This window comes from Physeter macrocephalus, chromosome 16, assembly GCF_002837175.3.
Source record: "Physeter macrocephalus isolate SW-GA chromosome 16, ASM283717v5, whole genome shotgun sequence".
In the NCBI taxonomy this organism is placed as follows: Eukaryota; Metazoa; Chordata; class Mammalia; order Artiodactyla; family Physeteridae; genus Physeter; species Physeter macrocephalus.
The window spans coordinates 47,371,210-47,392,724 of record NC_041229.1 but is presented as its reverse complement, the minus strand read 5'-3'; the positions used below and the strand labels follow the sequence as shown (position 1 = coordinate 47,392,724).

The following is a 21,515-nucleotide window of genomic DNA, read 5'->3' as shown; positions in this document are numbered from 1 at the left end:
CACTTTACAATCTAATACAGAATTTAAGAAACAAAAGCATAAAAAATTGTTACAAATTTATGTTAATGGATACACAATATAAAAGAGGTAATTGTATCATCAATAACATATATAGGCATACTTCATTTTATTGAGCTTTGCTTTATTGTGCTTTGCAGATACTGCATTTTTCACAAATTGAAGGTTTGTAGCAACCCAGCATCAGGCACCATTTTCCCAACAGTATTTGCTCTCTTCACGCCTCTGTGTCACATTTTGGTAATTCTTGCAATATTTCAAACCCTGCACCTGATAAAGATTACAACTCACTGAAGACTCAGATGATGGTTAGCATTTTTTAGCAATAACATATTTTAAAATTAAGGCATGTACATTGTTTTTAAAGACATAATACTATTGCACACTTAATAGACTACAGTACAGTGTAAATGTAACTTTTATATGCACTGGGAAGCCAAAAAATTCGTGTGATTTGCTTTATTGTGATATCTGCTTTATTACAGTGGTCTGGACCGAAGCCAGTCTCCAAGGTATGCCTGTAATAAGAAAGGCAGAGATGTAAAGGAGTAGAGATTTTACAGGCAATTGAAGCTATTATCAGTTTAAAATAGATTGCTATACCTTTAAGATGTTTCATGTTATTGCAATGGTAATCACAAAGAAAATACCTATATAATTTACACAAAGGGAAATGAAAAGAGAATCAAAGTATGGAACATTCTCAAGATAGGTAACATGTTAGACCACAAAACAAGTCTTTTCACATTTAAGAAGACTGCAATCATACAAAGTATCTTCTCTGGCTACAATGAAATGAAACTAGAAATAAACAGTAGAAGAAAAATAGAAAAATCCACAAATATGTGGAAATTAAACAATGCACTCTTTTTTCAAGTTTATTATTCAAATATATATATATTACTCAAATGTATTCTGCTCTATATATTATATTAACTTTAATTTAAATCTGTTTCTTCAATAGGTACAACTAAAATCCCTCAAATTTCAGTCCAAATATATTCACTTTGTTTGTATAAACCAAATCCATCTTATTGTGTTTGAACAAATTCACATCAGTGTTGGGAGAGGCAGCCCACTATGGGCCCTCCTGCATGTCCTTGTTGAGTGTATCAAACTGCAAGCCTTACCTCTCCTCTGACACTGCACCCTTTCTATGGCTAGTCACATAGGCAATTAATAACTAAAGTTCACCACAGATGCCTATAACAATAATAAAACATTCTTCACTTTCTTCTTCTTCGCACACAAAAAATCCTATTTATTTAAATTTTTAAAGATAAAACACAAGGTTTTAATCATTTTTAAAGTATTTATATTTTGGTTTCTTTTTTTCATTAAGACATAATTGAGGATTTCCCTGGTGGCACAGTGGTTAAGAATCCACCTGCCAATGCAGGGGACACAGGTTCGAACCCTGGTCCGGGAAGATCCCACATGCCACGGAGCAACTAAGCCTGTATGCCGCAACTACTGAAGCCTGCGCACCTAGAGCCCATGCTCCGCAACAAGAGAAGCCACCACAATGAGAAGCCTGCACACCATGACAAAGAGTAGCCCCCACTCAACGCAACCAGAGAAAGCCCACGCGCAGCAAGAAAGACTCAATGCAACCAAAAATAAATAAATAAAATAAAATAAAATTTCAAAAAAAAGATATCTAGAAATCTCTAAAAAAAAGACAAAATTGATATTATCATTATCATCAGATTATCATACTAAGTAAAGTAAGTTAGAAAGAGAAAGACAAATATCATATGATATCACTTAGATGTGGAATCTAAAAAAATGATACAAATGAACTTATTTGCAAAACAGAAATAGACTCACAGACATAGAAAACAAACTTATGGTTACCAAAGGGGAAAGGAGGGGAGGGATAAATTAGGAATTTGGGATTAACAGACACACACTACTATATATATAATAGATAAACAACAAAGAGCTATTGTAGAGCACAGGGAACCATGTTCAATATCTTGTAATAACTTATAATGGAAAAGAATCTGAAAAGGAACATACATATTTATTATATATATATAACTGAATCACTTTGCTGTACACCTGAAACGGTGTAAATCAACTATACTTCAATAAAAAAAAAACTTTTAGGGACTTCCCTGGCAGTCCAGTGGTTAAGACTTCACCTTCCATTGCAGATGGTGCGGGTTCGATCCCTAGTTGGGGAGCTAGGATCCCACATGCCTCGCAGCCAAAAACCAAAACATAAAACAGAAGCAATGTTGTAACAAATTCAGTAAAGACTTAAAAAAATGGTCCAGGGACTTCCCTAGTGGCGCAGTGGTTGAGAGTCCGCCTGCCAATGCAGGGGACATGGGTTCGTGCCCTGGTCCGGGAAGATCCCACATGCCGTGGAGCGGCTGGGCCCGTGAGCCATGGCCACTGAGCCTGCGCGTCTGGAGCCTGTGCTCCGCAACGGGAGAGGCCACGACAGTGAGAGGCCCGCATACCGCAATTAAAAAAAAAAAAAAAAAGGTCCAAATCAAAAAAATCTTAAAAAAAAAAAAAACTTTTAAAAAAAGACATGATCGGGGCTTCCCTGGTGGCACAGTGGTTGAGAATCTGCCTGCCAATGCAGGGAACATGGGTTCGAGCCCTGGTCTGGGAAGATCCCACATGCTGCGAAGCAACTGGGCCCGTGAGCCACAACTTACTGAGCCTGCGTGTATGGAGCCTGTGCCCTGCAACGAGAGGCCGCAATAGTGAGGCCCACACACCGCAATGAAGAGTGGCCCCTGCTCGCCGCAACTAGAGAAAGTGCTCGCACAGAAACGAAGACCCAACACAGCCAAAAGTAAATAAATAAATTAAAAAAAAAAAAATGACATAATTGACATATAACATATTAGTTTCAGGCACACAACATAATGATTTAATTATGTATACATTTCAAGATGATTACCACAATAAGTCTAGTTAACATCCATCACCACGTATGTGTAAAATTTTTTTTCTTGGGATGAGAACTTTCAAGATTTACTCTCTTAGCAACTTGCAAACATACAATACAGTATTATTAACTATATTCACCATGATACAAATTACATCCCCAGCACTTATTTATTTCATAACTCCCTTCACCATTTTGCCCACCCCAAACCCTCATCTCTGGCAATACCAATCTTGTTGTCTGTATCTATGAGTTTGGTTTGTTGTTGGTGGTGTTGGTGGTGTTTGTTTTTTTTTTTTAATTTATTTTTTTGGATGTGGACCATTTTTTAAATCTTTATTGAATTTGTTACAATATTGCTTCGGTTTCATGTTTTGGTTTTTTGGCCACGAGGCATGTGGGATCTCAGCTCCCCAACCAGGGATCAAACCTGCACCTGCTGCATTGGACGGCAAAGTGTTAACCACTGGACCACCAGGGAAGTCCTAGGTGGTGGTGGTTTTATATCCCACATATAAATGAGGTAGGTGGTATTTGTCTTTCTCTCTCTGGCTTATTTCACTTAGCATAATCCCCTCAAGGTTTGTCCCTGTTGTCACAGATGGCAAGATCTCCTTCTTTTAATGTCTGAATATATCCATTCATCCCTTAAGTTGAGCCCATCTCTTGGCTATTATAAAATGCTGCAGTGAACATGGGGTGCATATATCTTTTGAAGTTAGTGTTTTCATTTCCTTCAGATAAACACCCAGAAGTGGAATTGCTGGATCATACAGTAGCTTTATTTTTTAATTTTTTGAGGACTTCCATCCTGTTTTCCATAGTAGTTGCACCAATTTACATTCTGACCAACAGTGCACAAGGGATTCCTTTTCTCCACATCCTTGTCAACATTTGTTATTTCTTGTCTTTTTGATAATAGCCATTCTAACAGGTGTGAGGTGATAACTCATTGTGGTTTTGATTTACATTTCCCTGATGATTAATGATTCTCAGCACCTTTTCATATACCTGTTGGCCATTTATATACCCTCCTTGAAAAATTGTCTATTCAGATCCTCTTCCCATTTTTTAATGAGATTTTGGGGGTTTTCTTGCTATTGAGTTGTACGAGTTTTTTATCTTTATATATTTTGGATGTTGACCACTTATCAAACACATGATCTGCAAATATTTTCTCCCATTTGGTAGGTTGACTTTTCATTTTGTTGATAGTTTCCTTTGCTGTACAGAAGCGTTTTGGTTTGATGTAGTCCCATTTGTTTATCTTTGATTTTCTTGCACTTGCTTTTGGTGTCAAATTTAAAAAATCATCACTAAGACCAATGTCAAGGAAAGAATGTACTATTAAACAACAAATGGGTCAGAAAGAGAGCATTATAATTTAGAAAATTCTTATTTTCTAAAAGAAATAAGGAATTTATTTATTTATTTACAAATACCTAGATCTTTTCTGGATCTGAAAACCCACAACATATCAAAACTTATGGATGCAGTGAAAGTAGAACGAAGAGGAAAGTTTATAGCAGTAAACACTTACAGTAAAAGAGAAGGGTCTCAAATCAATAACCTAAACTTACACCTCAAGGAACTAGAAAAAGAAGAACAAACTAAACCCAAAGTTAGTAAAAGGAAGGAAATAATAAAAGATTAGAGAATAAATAAATGAAAAAGAGAATAGAAAGACAATAGGAAAAAAATCAATGAAATCAGCAGGTTTTTTTTTAAGATTTACAAAATTGACAAATTCTTAGCTAGACTAACTAAAAAAAAAAATAAGAAGACTCAAATAGCTAAAATTAGAAATGAAAATAGGGACTTTACAACTGATGTAACAGAAATAAAAAGGATTATAAGAGATTACTGTGAATTATAATATGCCAACAAATTGGATACCTTAGAAGGAATGGATAAATTCCTAAAAACATACAACCTTACAAAACTGAAACATGAAGAAATAAAAAGTATGAATATACCTATAACTAGTAAGAAGATAGAATCACTAATAAAAAAGCTCCCAACAAAGAAAAGCCCAGGACCAGATGCCTTCACCAGAGAATTGTACCAAACATTGAAAGAAGGATTAGCACCAATCCTCTTCAAACTCTTCTTAAGAATTGAAAAGAAGGGAACACTCCCAAACTCATTCTATGAGGCCAGCATTACCCTGATACCAAAATCAAACAAAAACAAAAGAAAATAAAGCTAAAGACCAATATTCCTGATTAATAGTGATGCAAAACTCCTAAACAAAATACTAGCAAACTGAATTCAACAGTACATTAAAAGAATCATACGCTATGACCAAGTGGTATTTATACTTGGGATGCAAGGATGGTTCAATATACAAAAATCAATCAGTGTAATACACCACATTAACAAAATCAAGGACAAAACCACATGATCATCTCAATCAATGCAGAAAAATTCAACATCATTTTATGACAAAAGTTACTCAACAGACTAGGAATAGAAAGAAACTACCTCAACATAACAAAAGCCACATATTAAAAGCCCATAGCTAATAACATATTCAATGGTAGAGGACTGAAAGCTTATCCTCTAAGATGAAGAAGAAGGCAAGAATACACAATCTTGCCAATACTATTCAATAGAGTGTGGAAGTTCTAGCCAAAGTAATTTAGACATAAAAAAAGAAACTGGAAAAGAAGAAGTAAAATTATCTCTGTTCACAGATGACATGATCTGATATGTAGAAAAAACTAAGAATCCCAGAAAAAATAATGTTACAACTAAAAACAATTTCAGCAAAGTTTCAGGATACAAAATCAACACACAAAAATTAATTGTGTTTCTCTTCACTAACAATGACCAATCCGAAAAGGAAATCAAGAAAACAATCCCATTTACTACAGCACCAAAAAAAAAAGGATAAAATACTTAGGAATAAACTTAACAAAGGAGGTAAAAGACTCATACACTCAAAACTACAAAACACTGCTAAAAATATCAAAGAAGATACAAATAAATGGAAAGACAGCCCATGCCTGTGGATTGAAAGACTCAATATTGTTAAAATGTTCATATGACCCAAAGCAATCTACAGATTCAATGCAATCCCTATCAAAATCCCAACGGCAATTTTTGCAGAAATAGAAAAAAAATCCTAAAATTCATGTGGGACCTGACTGGCTAAAACATTCCTGAAAAAGAACAAAGCTGGAGGCCTCGTACTTTTTGATTTCAAAACATACTACAAAGGAACGGTAATTAATACAATATGATACTGGCATAAAGATAGATATATTAACCAGTGGAACACAATAGATAGTCAAGAAATACATCCTTGAAAAATATGGCCAAATGATTTTTGACAAGGGTGCCAAAACTACACAATGGGAAAAGGACAGTCTCTTCAACATATGGTGTTTGGAAAAATAGATATATTTCCACATGCAAAAGAATAAAGTTGGGCCTTTTCCATACTCCCTATCCAAAAACTCTTAAAAGAAGACATGGAGGAAAAATTTGAGGACACTGGAAAATGATTTATTGACTATGACACCAAAAGCCCAGGCAACAAAATAAAAAACAGACATACGGGAATACATCAAACTTAAAGACTTCTGTACATCAAAGGAAACAATCAACAAAATGAAAAGACAGCCTATGAAATGGGAGAAAGTAATTGCAAGTCATATATCTGACATGGGGTTAATACCCAGAATATATAAGAAACTTCTACAACTCAACAACAAAAAAATCCATTTAAAATATGGGAAAATGAATTGAACAGACATTTCTCTAAATATTATATACAAATGGCCAATAAGCACATAAAAAGATGCTCAACATCAATAATCATTACAGACACGCAAATCAAAACCACTTTGAAACATCCCCTCATACCCATCAGGTGGTCACTATCAAAAGAACGGAAAATAACAAGTGCTGGCAAGGATGTGGAGAACTTGGAACTCTTGTGCACTGTTGGCAGGAATGTAAAATGATGTATCCATTGTGGAAAACAGTATGGAGGTTCCTCAAAAAAATAAAAATAGAAATACCATGATCCAGCAACCTCACTTCTATGTATATAGCTCAACAGACTTCAAAGTAAGGTCTTGAATATATATTTACACAGGAATATCCATTACAGCATTATTCACAAAAACCATGTGGCGGAAGCAATGCAAACATCCATCAAAAGATGAATGGATAAAGAAATTATGGTGTGTGTGTGTGTGTGTGTGTGTGTGTGTGTGTGTGTGTGTGTATATATATATACACACACACATAAAAATGTGTATGTATATACATATATACATATACAGTGTATGTATATGTGTATGTATATATATGTGTGTATATATATATACACACACACATATATATACATACACATATACATACACTGTAATATTATGCAGTCTTAAAAAGAAGGGAATCCTGTCACATCCTATAAAATGGAAAACCTAAAAAAAATAAGCCAGTCACAAAAGGACAAATAATGTATGATTCTACTCACATAAAGTATATAAAGTAATCGAACTCATAGAAACAGAAAGTAGAAAGGTGGTTACCAAGGGCTGAGGGGAGTGAAGAGGAGTAATCAGTGTTCAGTGGGTATAGAGTTTCAGTGTTGCAAGATGAAAAATTTCTAGAGATCTTTTGCTTAACAATGTGACTATACTTAACACTACTAAACTATACACTTAAAGATGGTTAATATGGCAAATTTAATGTTATGTGTTTTTTACCACAATTTTAAAAACTAGGACAAAATACTTTTTAGATTTCCAAAATGTGAAAGATTTCATCACCAGAAGATGTGCTTTCTAAGAGAATACTTTAAGTAGAATTATACCAGATGTAAATGAATCTATAAAAAGAACAAAAAACACCAGAGATGGAAAATATGTGGATAAATATAAATTTTCTTATTTTTAAAAGTTACTTCACAGACAAATGACTACTGATATCAAAAAATGATAACTATGTGATATGTGGTTTATAAAATATGTAGAAGTAAATGTATGACAACAATAGCATAAAGATTGAGAAGAAATGAAAGTACACTGTTGTAACATTCTCATACTATATGTAAAGTGGTATATTACTTGAAGATAGATTGTGACAAGTTAAAGATGTTGTCATGAGTTGAACTGTGCCCCTCCAAAATATATTTTCAAGTTCTAATCCCCAGTACCTGTGAATGTAGCCTTATTGGAAATAGTGTCTTCGCAGATTTAAGTTAAAACAAGGTATATTGGGTTAGGGTGAGCCCTTAACCAATGGTGTCCTTATAAGATAAGAGAAATTTGGGTACACAAACACACACAGAGGGGAAATGGCCATGTGAAGTCACAAAGACATGGGGAGAAACATCATATGAAAACATAAGCAGAGATTGGAGCGATGCTTCTACAGGTGAAGAGACACTAAGGATTGCCAGCAACCACTAGAAGCTAGGAGAGAAGCATGGAACAGATTGTCCTTCAGCACTTCCAGTAGGAACAAACTCTGCCAATACATTGATTTCAGACTTCTAGCCGCTAAAATAGTGAGTGAATATATTTGTTATTTTAAGCCACACAGTTTGTGGTACTTTCTTAGAGTAGCCTGAGGAAACTAATAGAGAGGTATACTGTATATGCTAAAGCAATCATTACAATTTTTAAAAAGAATTATAGCTAATTGGCCAACAAAGGAATAAAATAGAATAAGAAATATTCAGTTCGTTCAAAAAATAAAGGCATAAGAAAGGGAAAGGGGAATGTAGAACAGGTGGAGCACATAGAAATCAAATGGCAAGATGATAGATTTAAAACCCTAGAATATAAAAATCATATTAAATATAAATGGCTTAGACACCTCGTTCATTAAAAGTCAGAAACTGTCAATTTAGATTTTTAAAAATCCAATTATATACTGTATTTAAATATAAAGACACAAATAGGTTAAAAGTGAAAGAATGGGAAAAGCATTGTCATGTTAACATTAATCAAAAGAAAGTTATTGGAGGGACTTCCCTGGCAGTCCAGTGGTTAAGACTGCGCTTCCACTGCAGGGGGCACAGGTCCAGTTCCTGGTCAAGGAACTAAGATCCCACATGCTGCATGGTGCAGCCAAAAAAAAAAAAAAGAAAAGAAAAATAAGAAAGAAAAGAAGTTATTGGAGTGGCTATATTAATATTATGTAAACCAACTATACTCCAATAAAAGTTAATTTAAAAAATATTAAACAAAGTAAATTACAAAGCAAAACATATCACCAATTATTAAGAAGGTTATTTCATAATGATACTGGGATCAATTCACCTTAAATGTTTATTCATATAATAACGAAGCTTCAAAATACAAGAAGCAAGAGCTGATAGAACTGAAAGGAGAAATAGAACAATTCCCATAAAAGAGAGTTCAATAATCTTTTCTCAATAATTGATAGAACAAGTTGGTAGAAATTCAGAAAGAATAAAGAAGTCTTAAAAAATGCTATCAACCAACTTATGGTAACTGATGTTTTCGAACACTTGGCATAACAGCAGCATATACATTCTTTTCAATCACACGTGAAACATTTACCCAGATGGACAAGAGTCTGGGCTATAAATATCAAATTTAAAAGGGTTCAAATCATACAAAGTATATTCTCTGACCACAATGGAATATAATTAGAAATCAATATCAGAAATATATTTGAAAAATTTAAACTATCAGGAATGTAACACACTTCTTTTTTTTAATAGATTTATTTACTTACTTTTTTATTTATTTATTTATTTATTTATTTATGGCTGTGTTGGGTCTTCATTGCTGTGCATGGGCTTTCTGTAGTTGTGGCGAGTGGGGGCTACTCTTCGTTGTGGTGCACGTGCTTCTCATTGAGATGGCTTCTCTTGTCGCAGAGCACGGGCTCCGGGCATGTGGCCTCCAGTAGTTTTGGCACGTGGGCTCAGTAGTTGTGGCTCGTGGGCTCTAGGGCACAAGCTCTGTAGTTGTGGCGCACGGGCTTAGCTGCTCCTCGGCCTGTGGGATCTTCCCGGACCAGGGCTCGAACCCATGTTCCCTGCATTGGCAGGTGGATTCTTAACCACTGTGCCACCAGGGAAGCTCAGGAAAGTAACACACTTTTAAATAACCCACAGGTCAAAGAAAAAAGCAGAGAGAATTTAAAAGTATTTTGAACTGAACTAAAATAATGAACAATGTTTCAAAATCTGTGGGATATAGTTAAAGCAGTACTTGGTGGGAAATTCATAGCGCTAAACTCATATAGGGAGGAGAAGATCATCTTACACCAATGACCTCAGCTTCCTCCTTAAGAAATTACAAAGAGGAACAACTTAAATCTTAGGTAGGAATAAGAAAGGGAAAAATACAGATAAGAGCAGAATACAATCAAATTGAACACAGAAAAAAGCAAAACAAAAAAATCAATTAAATATGAAACTAGTTGAGAAGATCAAAAAAATTATAAACCATTAGCCAGATTGATCAGACATAAAAAAGAGAAGACACAGATGACCAATAACAAGAGAGATGTGGCCTCACTACAGATTCTGTAGGTTTTAAAGAATAATAAAGAAAAGTTATGAGCAATTTAAGCCAATAAATTTGAGATGAAATTTGACATTTCATCTTGACACTTCAAAAGAACTGATTTTTTATAAAATCTCAACGTACAAAATTGTCTTTATTACTCCAGAATGGCATGCTACAGACACTGTACAGCATGCACATTTATTAACTTCAAAATTAGCTTCAAACCATTTAAAATTAAATTGGAATAAGAGTATAAAATGGAGTGTTAGGGGGGAAAAGATATTCACACACACACACACACGTTAGAATCTAAAAAGCTAGTTTTCCCAAACTTTCTCATCATTTACCTTGGAAACTTTCCAATTGGGATGTACGCTGACTTTGCACCTCCGAATATGAGGACCTGTTTTTATTTTCTGGTTCGTTGACAAGCCACGATTTTGACATCAGATAAATCTCTCTCAGCGAAGGAGTGGGGGTAGTGGAGTCTTTTCCTGCTCACCTCTTCTATGAAGTTTTCCCCCTTTATCTTGAATACCACTTTCTCCCTAGATAAAGCTCAATGATTTTTCCAAGCAACCTTGGTAAGAGCTTTTATAGGATCCTCAAAACTTTAGAAAATAATTAGTGAGACTGTTTCCCCTCCTGCTTTATAAGTGAGGAAAGAGGTTGCGAAGGGGAGACCTGAAACAGGTCTTCGGAGGTTTGGTCCAAGACTTTGATTCTCAATTGTCCTGACTGATGGAGCCACAAGACTCCTTTGCTCTCTAAACAGCTCTTCTTTCGTCTCATTCACCTAATCCTCCTTTTATGAGCAATACTCTACAAGGGCCCACAGATCCTCAGAAAAAAACAAGCTCCTGCTTGCTCTTGAGGTGCTCAGATTATGGTGGCACAATCAACCAAATCGTAACATGGCACAAGGAGCTCAAGGTCCAAGGGAGAATATAATATCGATGGAGCAAAGAAATCTCAGGTACTTTTAGACTTCTTTTTAACTGAGTACCTATCTCGTATGCCAAGGGTTGTGCAGTTTTTATATATCCCAGGTCAATACACGAAGTAAAATGTATTGGCCAGGAAGTTTTAAGTAACATACCTAAGGTAGATTTTCAACGAATGGGGCAGGTTTAAGATCACTCAATTTTCATCCGGAAATTTCACAATTTCTGCAGTCTCTATCCTGAGGCGTGGGTAGGTTGTAACCAGTACCCTCCGCGGTCTCCAAACCTCATTGCTTCGAGACACAGCACCTCCCACTGCTGGAAGGCCCTTGAACACAACCTCAGTCCTGGAAGCCCAATCAGCGGCCCGGCAGCGACCCTGTGCCCGCCTCGGGCCGTGTCACGTGTCAACCAAAATGGCTACGCCCGGGCGACTCGAGCGAAGGTTGGAGTGAGCACTCGCGTGGCTGATGGAGGCCGGAGAAGGCAGCGACTGCTGGGAGGAGAGCGCAAGGTACCGGCATTCCGGGTAAAGGGGTGCAGGAAAAGGCGAATATCAAGAGAAGCATAGCGTGGTGACATGCTGTTCAACCGCAGCGTGGGAATGAGATCCCGGGACTGAGTCGCAAGGGGAGGAGGGGAGTCGGTTCTACCGCACCTACCGTCCCTACACTTTCCACCCTAGAAAAAAAGATCTTATATTTAAATTAAGCCTATAGGGGGCAAAAAACAAAAGCCTGTGCTTGAATTTAATCCCGGGTTTACTGCCAATTTACAGGGTGACCTTGGCCTAATTTAATTTTCAGAGGCCCCACTTTCCTCATTTGTCTATCTCGGGAGCTATCTTGAGTGATGTGAGATAGCTAATGCAAAAGCCTTTTGAAATGTTTGTAATATTTAAACTTGGCATTGTCTTTGATAGGGATTTATTATTAATAACCGGGATACAATGGCCTACTGCGCGCTGCCAGATCAGAACTTTTACCGAATTAAGGGTGACTTTTAATAGCGACACCTTAGAAATGGCTAGTTCACAGAACCAGGAACCTCACCAATATGCACAGCATAGAACAGAAAACTAGTGATAGCATTAAGCTGGACTTCCTGATGTAATAGTATTTCAGACATATACACTGTACACTTTATAGATACTGGATTACTTGTTTTTCTCTCTCTCTCCACCACACCCCCAACCCCCCAACATAAAATTATTCAAAGTTCCTGTAGGGCAGAGATCTTAACGTTATTTTAACCAAGGCCCTCAGAAAGTTTGAGTCCGGGAAACCCAGACGTAAATGTCTAAGCCTGCATTGCACTACTTATGTTAACTTTAAGTTTAGGGATATGAAATTCAGTGTACTGAACATTTTCCAAGCCATCTAAATGGCTACCCTGTAAATATTTGTTAGTGTTACAATCTTGTAGCAAATGAATAGTGAACCAAGAAAATTAAATTTCAGTCATGTTGTTGGTTCTTTCTGAACTTTTTGCTTTTCTTAACTCTGCTACCCTGAAATCTTATTTAATGAGCTAAATCTTCAGGCTAAAATTCATCATTCACCCATTCCCTTAATCTTATTCACCTCAATTAGCGCAGAGATCAACAAACTACCTGCTTGTGGACCAGACGAAGCCTATCGCTTGTTTCTTTATGGCCAACCAAAATGATTTTTATATTTTTTAAGTTTTTTTTTTAAAGTATTCGACAAAAGACCATTATGTGACCCGCAAAGCCTAAGATATTTACCTTCTGGCCCTTTAGATGCTGACCTCTGCTCTAGGGTATTCCTAGATGTGAAATTGCTGGGTGTATGTGTCTTCTACTTATTAAGTACCAAATTCTTTTCCAAAGTGGTTGTACCTATGCTTCCACCAGCAGCACATGAGTTTCAGTTACCCCACATTCTTACCAGTAATTGAAATTTAATTTCTATTTTCCTGATTATAGTGGTTAAGCATATTTTCATATTTATTGTCTGACTTTCCTCTTTGTGAAGTGCCTTTTCAAACCTTTTGTTAGTTTTTGTATTGCGTTGGTTGCCTTTTTCTTATTGATTTGTACTATTCAATACTTTACATATTCTGGGTACCAACTACTCCTTTGTCAGTTATATTGCAAACATTTTCTCCCCAACTGGCTTATCTTTATGGTATCTGTAAATAAACACAAGTTCATTTTAATTGGTTAATATTAGTTTAATATTAGCTTTATGTGTTTTATGGTTAGTGCTGTTTGCAAATTTACAATATTTTTAAGGGTTACAAAGATATTCTGTATTTCCTATAAGCTTTATGTGTTGTCTTCCATGTTCTGGTTTCTATTTCATAGAATTGTGGGGTTTTTTGGGGGGGTGTCTAATGCACTAATTATTCAGATTATGAAATAAAGCTATGGCTACTTTTAAAATTAAACATTTATGGTCTTCCAAAGGCTTTTTATAAGCCCTTTTGCTGTTTTTCTATAGATACACATTATTGAAAAATGACATTTTAATTTAAGGCTCAAGATGGAAAATCATAAAGCAGATGGTACTGTCAAGAAGAACTTAATTGAAATCATAACCAGAAAAATTAACCAACTTCCAGAAGCAGAAAGGTAAGATCCCTTTTTTTTTTTTTTTGTGGTACGCGGGCCTCTCACTGTTGTGGTCTCCCCCGTTGTGGAGCACAGGCTCCGGAAGCGCAGGCTCAGCGGCCATGGCTCACGGGCCCAGCCGCTCTGCGGCATGTGGGATCTTCCCGGACCGGGACACGAACCCGTGTCCCCTGCATCGGCAGGCAGACTCTCAACCACTGTGCCACCAGGGAAGCCCTAGATCCCTTATTAATTAAAAAATTCTTTTATCAAGTGGATTTTCATCATTGATTCATCTCAAATTTATTTGGTTTGAATATAAACAAACAGAATGTCAGAAGGAAATTGAGATTTTTTTTCTTACATTGATGAGAAAACCAAGGCTCAGAGAGATTAGCCATTTTCCTTTAAGTCAAGGCTAAAATTCATTTCTTTGCACATCTGATAGTTCTCCCAGTTTTTCCATTTGGCTTAGAGTATAGGCAGATGTATATATTTATGGACTAATTTAAATAACAAACCTTTAAAATAGGTTTTAAACTGTCTTCTTTCTCAATTCATTTCTATCACTACACTTACCAGTCTAAGAGAGTGCCATGTAACACACATAGCTAGACAAGGAATGTCAGAGAAATGGGATCATGGCTAAAAGATCTTTAAGATATTAAATTTATATAGGAAACATACTGATCTCTGAAGACAACGCTGAGTGAACTCCAGTACTCTCCCACAAAATGTTCTTCAGGCAGCCTCTCTAACATTCCATTTAAACTGAAACTCTGAGACCAAAAAGGATGAAGAAGAGTCAGCCTGGGGAGGAAGAAGGAATGGCATATGCCTACACCGCAGGACAGCAACGAGTTTGTCATATCTGAGGAACCAGTGTTACTAAAGTACAAGGGAAGGAGGCATAAGGTTGAAGGAACAGGAGGAGTTTTAAGCAGGGAATGATCCAGCTAACATTTCCAAAGAACATTACAGTTGCTTTTTGGAAAGTAGATTTAAGGTAGGCGAGAAAAGGAAAAGGACCAGTAGGAAAACTGGCATAGTAATCCTGGTGAGTGGTGGTGGCAGTTGAAGTGAAAAAAGGATGGATTTGAAATACGTTTTGGAAGTATAATCTTACTATCTTGTACAAATTCCAGTCTTGCTGACACCAGTTCAACAAGAGGGAACCCATAAACCAAGGGCAGTAATAAGATGTATATCCAACCTCCCTCTCCCCCAACCACAGACACACACTGTACATCGTTTTTGTTATTGTTTTCCAGAGGCAAACAGAAACTTTTTAAGCAATTAAAAGACATGTGCCCATGTTTCCAGGCCAGTAAGGTAGGGAAAGCCAGGAAGAATAGAGATGTGACAGCCTTGAAGAGAAGCAAGCAGGCAGTGTTACTGGGACTTTCACCAAATTAGAAATAATAATCAATGAGGAAGTAATCTGGAACTGCAAAGTAAGCTTTAATTTGGAATAAACTGCTTTCGAACAGTGGCACCTAAACAGGGCAGATGACAGCATCTCATCTTTGCTTTGTTCGCTATTTTTCCTCTGCTTCTATTTTATCTATCCTAGTTCTCCTAAGTTTGAATCCTCATTTCTTGCATTACCAATTTAGATATGTTTAATAGTTATTTGAAAAGTTCTTAAGTGTATGAAACTTTAGTATCAAACACTTTACTTTCTAATTTACAAAATAATTTCATGTGCCATCTATTTCATTGCCACTTGTTATTTCTGGTCTTATATTTCATGTGTTAGTTCATGTATCTAGTTATTTTATGGGTATTATCATGCCAAAAAATCTTGAGTTCACGTTTCTAATTGTATAGGCACTTTTTAGGAACACTGGCAATGGGACTGCTAGATAATAACAATTTTGTATTGAATTATTAACTAAACAATGTGACTTTAAGCCACAGGAAATTAAAATCTGCTATTCAGATTCCAGTTACACTCGTTATATTTAGGTACTTATTTATGTAATTTTTAATAATATTTAACATTAATATATCAACATATTACAATGTATATATTTATAATAATTATAATTAATATATTATATGGGCAAATTATTTACCTGAGCATTTGTTCCTATGACTAAAAATGAAGATAATACATATTTCACAGTATTGTTATGAAGATAAAAATATTTTAGAGGAAGTGCTCAAGTTTCCCATTCCCTCAGCTCCCACAAGAATACACAGGTCTTTTCACATTCATGTGTTGTGTTGTTTGATAGCTCTCTAGGCCCTCATCACAATTTAAATATTGTCTTATGTACCCTAAGTTTCTAAACTGCCTCCCTTGTACTAACATTACCATTTTAATACACTTTTGTTATATTGGGTTGACCAAAATGTTCATTTGGGCTTTTCATGGAAAAATCCGAACGAACTTTTTGGCCAGTCCAATATATCAAGTTTACATATCTTGCATTCTCCAATAATAAACTATGAAAACACTGAAGATAATTTTTTGTGCCTTCATTACCAAGTTTGCTGCATGCAATAAGTGCTCAATGACTGAATGACAAGTACCATTGTGATTGCAAAGTGACACGTAAGAAAAGTAGTACCTTACACAATGTAGAAAGCTTAATTAGGAATTCCTAGAAAACCTGTCTTAAGGTGAGTGTTAACCATAAAAATTAGAGAGGATATTGTGTGTGGCTAGTGTGGCTAATTAAGAGTAATGAGGCAATTAAGAGGTTGAAGCCTGTGTTATAGGAAGCAAAGCAGATGGTAAAAAAGTTAAGTGATAGGCTGAAGGCTTTGAATTGGATACTTTCAATATTCAGCAGTTTTAGTTTTTTTTCCCCAAAACTAAAGAATGCATAGAACATGCATGTTAAATCTCATACATGCCTTCCTTAAAAACCAGTTCTACCACTTACTATCCCAAAACATCAATTTATTCTTATTTCAATGAGTTCTTATAAAGTACCTAGCATAGAGTATCCCTTAAATGTTAGTACTGCTCCACCCCGCTAATCGTGACTCTAATGCTTCAAGGAAGAGTAAAAGGAAACATCAGTTTCACCTTATTGAATGCCTTCTGTGTGCCAGGTGCTGTTGAAACCAAGATATTTATATCTTTGTATCCACTGTCTTCAAGTTGTTCACAGACTAGTTGGGAAGCCTGACAGGTAAATCTGTGATAAGCTAGTACCACCTTATAATGTGTTTTGCTACAGAAGTAAGTATTGGGTATTGTGGGAGCCTAGAGAGGCATCCAAGTCAGACTCTTCAGAAGCTCTTCCCTGCTATATACTTGGTGGGGGGGGGGGGGGGGGTGGAATTTCCATACCAATATTCTTTGCAAAATCCCACAATACACTTAGCAAAACTAAATGTATCACTGTATCCTTAAAGTGTTGACCAGATTCAAAGCCTTTCAGAATAAAAATCTATATGTAAAACATAATGATTTTAAAAGGTTTTTGTTTTATGGAGCTATAAGATATAAATGTGGATCCTGTTAACCCTAAAGTCCTGATAAGTTCTGTAACATACGCCAGAATTGTTGGAGAGCTTACACACGCAATACAGCCAAAAACAGTTACTGTTTTTTCTCACCGACTCAGGAATCTGCTTGAAAATGGATCAACATATATTGGACTTAATGCTGCCCTTTGTGGCCTAATAGCGAATAGTCTCTTTCGACGCATCCTACATGTGACACAGGCTCGTGTAGCTGCTGGCTTACCAATGGCAGTGATCCCATTTTTGACGGCACACGTATCTTACAAAGGCTTTGTAAGTTTACCTTTGAATACAGGTAAATTCTATTTCACTGTCACCAGCAAGTTTGCTTTGGTATATGTACATTATTTGCACCTTACATTAACCCTTAAATAATCATAGCAATTGGCTATATGCTGTAATATAGTCACTGCTTGGATAAGACTGAACCTTGCTAGCCTCTCTATGTAAAGCAGCAATTAATTCAGATTAGCATGGTCTACCAAACAAGTAAAATATATACACAGTAATTCTAAATACTTTCCTTTATCTAACTTATCTTTCCCACAGTGTTTAGTAAGAAATATTTGGAAACTTTGTTTTTTTTTAAATGCTGACTGCCTTAATTTAAAAAAAATTATAGAATTTTCTTAAGGGGAAAAAAATTTTTATGGGAACAAGACTCTTTATCTTGTTCCCATAAAAATCACTAAATCTCTAAAAGCACTAAATGTGTATATGTGCAATAGTTATCAAATACATGGAGACTTGATTTCTTTTGGACAGTTCACCATATTTGCTGAGTACTCCAAATATAGCTAAATCATGAAAGAATTTCTGATTAATAATTTAAAAAAATTATTACGAGGCAGTCCATTTAAATTCTCTTAAGTGCTACTTCAGATTTGTTTAAATTAGATGAGTATTTGCTTGAATCCCCAAGATCAGTGTGGAAAGAATTTTTATGTGCAGGGAAACCTACTGCACAATAAACTGAACAGAAAGAGTGAAAACATAGGTTAGCTTAGCTTTCTATTTTTAGTACCTTGTACTAATCTGGAAATGAATAAACAATTTTATAAAAATAAAATCACACTGTTTAATGTAAAAATGTAAGATAAATCAAATTGTTCAATTTCCCATGGGTTTAAAAAAGTTTCTTAAAGACAAAAATATTAGCTCAGGTTTGCTAATACATGCGCAAAAAGCTAGAAGCAGTGCAAACTGAGTATTATATTCAAGTTCAAAACAAATTAGGGAATTTTTCCTGATGGTTTTATCAGTTATTCCTGGCTGTTTTAGATTATCCATATGTGTAATTATACCTTTTAACATGCCTTGCAGAAATGTATTTGCTGTATTACTGCCTGAAAATTGAGTATCTGTGATACATATAAGGGGACCTTGCATTCTTTAAATGTTTGCTTGACTATCCATTTGCAGAACTAATTTATTTCCTAGGTGATTTACATTGTGAAACCTGTACCATAACACGAGGTGGACTGGTTGGTCTTGTTTTTGGTGGCCTGTACCCTGTTTTCTTGGCTATCCCTGTGAATGGTGGCCTAGCAGCCAGGTAGGATTGTTTTCCATAATTATACCGAAAAACTTTAATAATATATATAAATGATTGCCTAGAAAATGCAAACTTTAAAACGGCAAGTACATTTTCTATTTTTAAGGCAATGTTACCTGTTTGACTTGAGAGACTTAACAAGACTTGTTTTTTCTGGGTAATCAAAGAATACTTCTCAAGAATTTGAAAACACTTCTAGAAATTTATCACACTGCCTCTTGGGTGTGTAGTTCAGGTTCTTAACTTTATATATTGAATGCTAGCTACAAAGCTGCAAAAAGTACTGTGACAAGCATGAAAGCTACATTATATGCATAATGTTCTTAGGGTTTGAGTACTTCCTCTAAAAGAAAATTCCATCAGAAAATGTCTCGCTATAAGCCAAAATAATTCAGTTATTCTCTGATGAACTCATACTATATGAGCTTCCAGAGGTGAAACGGAGAAAAGGGCCAAAGAAAACAAAAGGACAGTTTTTATGACTAATAGACATTGAAGAGAATAGCATTACCTCAGTCTTTACCTAAGCTAGTTTTAAGACTTCTGGAATTAATATGTATTGTACATAGATTTGCCACTTGATACAACTGTCTCTTCTAGTGAACTGTCTCAATGTTTTCTTACAGGTATAACTCAGCCCTGCTACCCGAGAAAGGAAACATCTTAAATTACTGGATTAGGATTTCTAAGCCTGTCTTTAGAAAGATGTTATTTCCCATTTTGCTCCAGACTGGGTTTGCAGCATACCTTGGGTCTAGACAATATAAACTACTTATAAAGGCTCTTCAGTTACCTGAACCTGACCTAGAAATTCAGTGATCGTTAAGCAAATCTGTACACAAAAATAAAACTGTAAAAATAACCTACATCTAAGTATGAATAAATAAGACTTGTAATTTATCACATGAGGTACAATTCTGGGATCTACAACAAAAGGCTGAATAAATTATTCAACACTACCCACTTAGACAAGAGCCTACTTCTCTAGTGTTCCCAATACCGTCTCTCCCACATTGCTTGCCCTACTCCTTTACATTAGGCAGTTTGGTCTGTAACACAGGGAAAAAAAACCACACAGCAGTTTTCACTGAAAACCTCATAAAGAATCCAAACAGGAATGAAAATGGCAGGGGCCAGGGCAGGGAGTTATCAATACACTACAGAAACGTTACACTTCATTTTCTCAATTCACTGTTTCCATAGGTATTATTCTTTCATAGAATCTTAGAACATATTTAAAAACATTCCTCACAGAGGGATCAATTCCCAGTATTCTTCAGATGATTATTCAGGCTCAGCTTGAGCTGTCCTAATGATAGTTACCTACTTCAAAAGTCATCTTGGGCTTCCCTGGTGGCGCAGTGGTTGCGCGTCCGCCTGCCGATGCAGGGGAGCCGGGTTCGCGCCCCGGTCTGGGAGGATCCCGCATGCCGCGGAGCGGCTGGGCCCGTGAGCCATGGCCGCTGGGCCTGCGCGTCCGGAAAAAAAAGTCATCTTATTTATATCATTGGAAAGCTATACTCTTACAAAAGGCAAATTCTATCTTTGAAGCTTTCATCTAGTGTGGTATAGTTCTTTAGAAGCACATAGACCTGAGCCTTTTTTTTTTTTTTGGCTCTATGATGCTAAGCAAGTTAACTGATCTCTCTGGCCCTCAGTTTCCTCATCAGTAACCTCACTCCAGATTGGTATCAAATATGTAAGTTGACTTAACGTAGCACCTGTCATCAGGCACTCAAATTTGAGGTAGCCATATTCTTCCTATTCTTTCAGGTTTTGTTTTTTGAAATATCCTAGGTCTATTCCTCAATTTCTAAAATAGATCATTTAAATTTTTGAAATGATCTATTGTGTTTCCCTTCCTAAAAGTTTTCATCTCAGTTCTTGAAACCATTTTCTTATGTAACAGCATCTAAATCAGCATTGGCCAACAAAACTTTGTGATGATGAGGAAATATTTTATATATGACTGATAATATGTTAGCACTAGCCATATGTGGCTACTGAGCACCCAAAATTTGACTAGTGCATCTGAATAACTGAATCTTTTAATTAAATTGTTTAGCCACATGTGGATAATAGCCTCAGTAGTTCACAATGCAGAGCTAGACCAACACTTTCTTATGAAACAAGCCAGTCATACCAAATAATATTTGTGTCATCCAAGACCACATTCACAAGCATCTTAACTATTCTTTTCAAATATAGTGATATATCTGTTAAATAATCTTATGCTACTTAAAATTATATGAAAGGATTTAGCCTGTCACCTAAAAAAGGCAGCTCTGAGAGTGGGACAGGCTTTCAGTGTCCCTTAAAGAAAGCAGTGCAGCCAAAGATTTAAAATTCAATTAATAAAATACAAGGGAACTCCCTGGCAGTCCAATGGTTAGGACTCCACGCTTTCACTGCTGAGGGCACAGGTTCAATCCCTGGTCGGGGAACTAGAATCACACAAGCCAAGTCAAAACCAAATAGAAACAGATTATTTAAAAAAATTCCCTATCAAACTATGTTTGATAAA

General features: G+C 36.0%; 1 protein-coding gene and 1 long non-coding RNA gene across 3 annotated transcripts; one reads left to right on the top strand and one right to left on the bottom strand.

Moving 5' to 3' along the window:
• Positions 1-212: 212 nt before the first annotated feature.
• On the bottom strand, positions 213-11,699 carry LOC129392872 (uncharacterized). The gene is made up of 3 exons (XR_008619584.1): positions 10,782-11,699; positions 9,653-10,209; positions 213-536 (listed from the first exon to the last, which is right to left on the bottom strand). It is a non-coding gene; the product is annotated as an uncharacterized lncRNA (long non-coding RNA).
• Positions 11,700-11,774: 75 nt separating this feature from the next.
• TMEM126A (transmembrane protein 126A) lies at positions 11,775-19,850 on the top strand. 2 transcript variants are annotated; one of them, XM_028501157.2, is made up of 5 exons: positions 11,775-11,892; positions 13,879-13,974; positions 17,538-17,731; positions 18,859-18,991; positions 19,618-19,850. In XM_028501157.2, exons 1-5 carry the CDS (start codon positions 11,849-11,851, stop codon positions 19,808-19,810), a joined length of 660 nt encoding a protein of 219 aa, XP_028356958.1. In that variant the 5' UTR covers positions 11,775-11,848; the 3' UTR covers positions 19,811-19,850. The 2 variants fall into 2 exon arrangements, with proteins under 2 accessions (XP_028356958.1, XP_007124997.1); XM_007124935.4 differs by having other exon boundaries at positions 11,778-11,892; positions 18,877-18,991.
• Positions 19,851-21,515: the final 1,665 nt, after the last annotated feature.

What these genes read in the sequence shown, in the direction of transcription:
- TMEM126A (XM_028501157.2), top strand. Translation starts at nt 11,849, where the DNA reads ATGGAGGCCGGAGAAGGCAGCGACTGCTGGGAGGAGAGCGCAAG. An exon ending in TGCTGGGAGGAGAGCGCAAG is followed by an intron (nt 11,893 to 13,878) that starts GTACCGGCATTC and finishes TTTTAATTTAAG; the next exon opens with GCTCAAGATGGAAAATCATA. An exon ending in CAACTTCCAGAAGCAGAAAG is followed by an intron (nt 13,975 to 17,537) that starts GTAAGATCCCTT and finishes TCACCGACTCAG; the next exon opens with GAATCTGCTTGAAAATGGAT.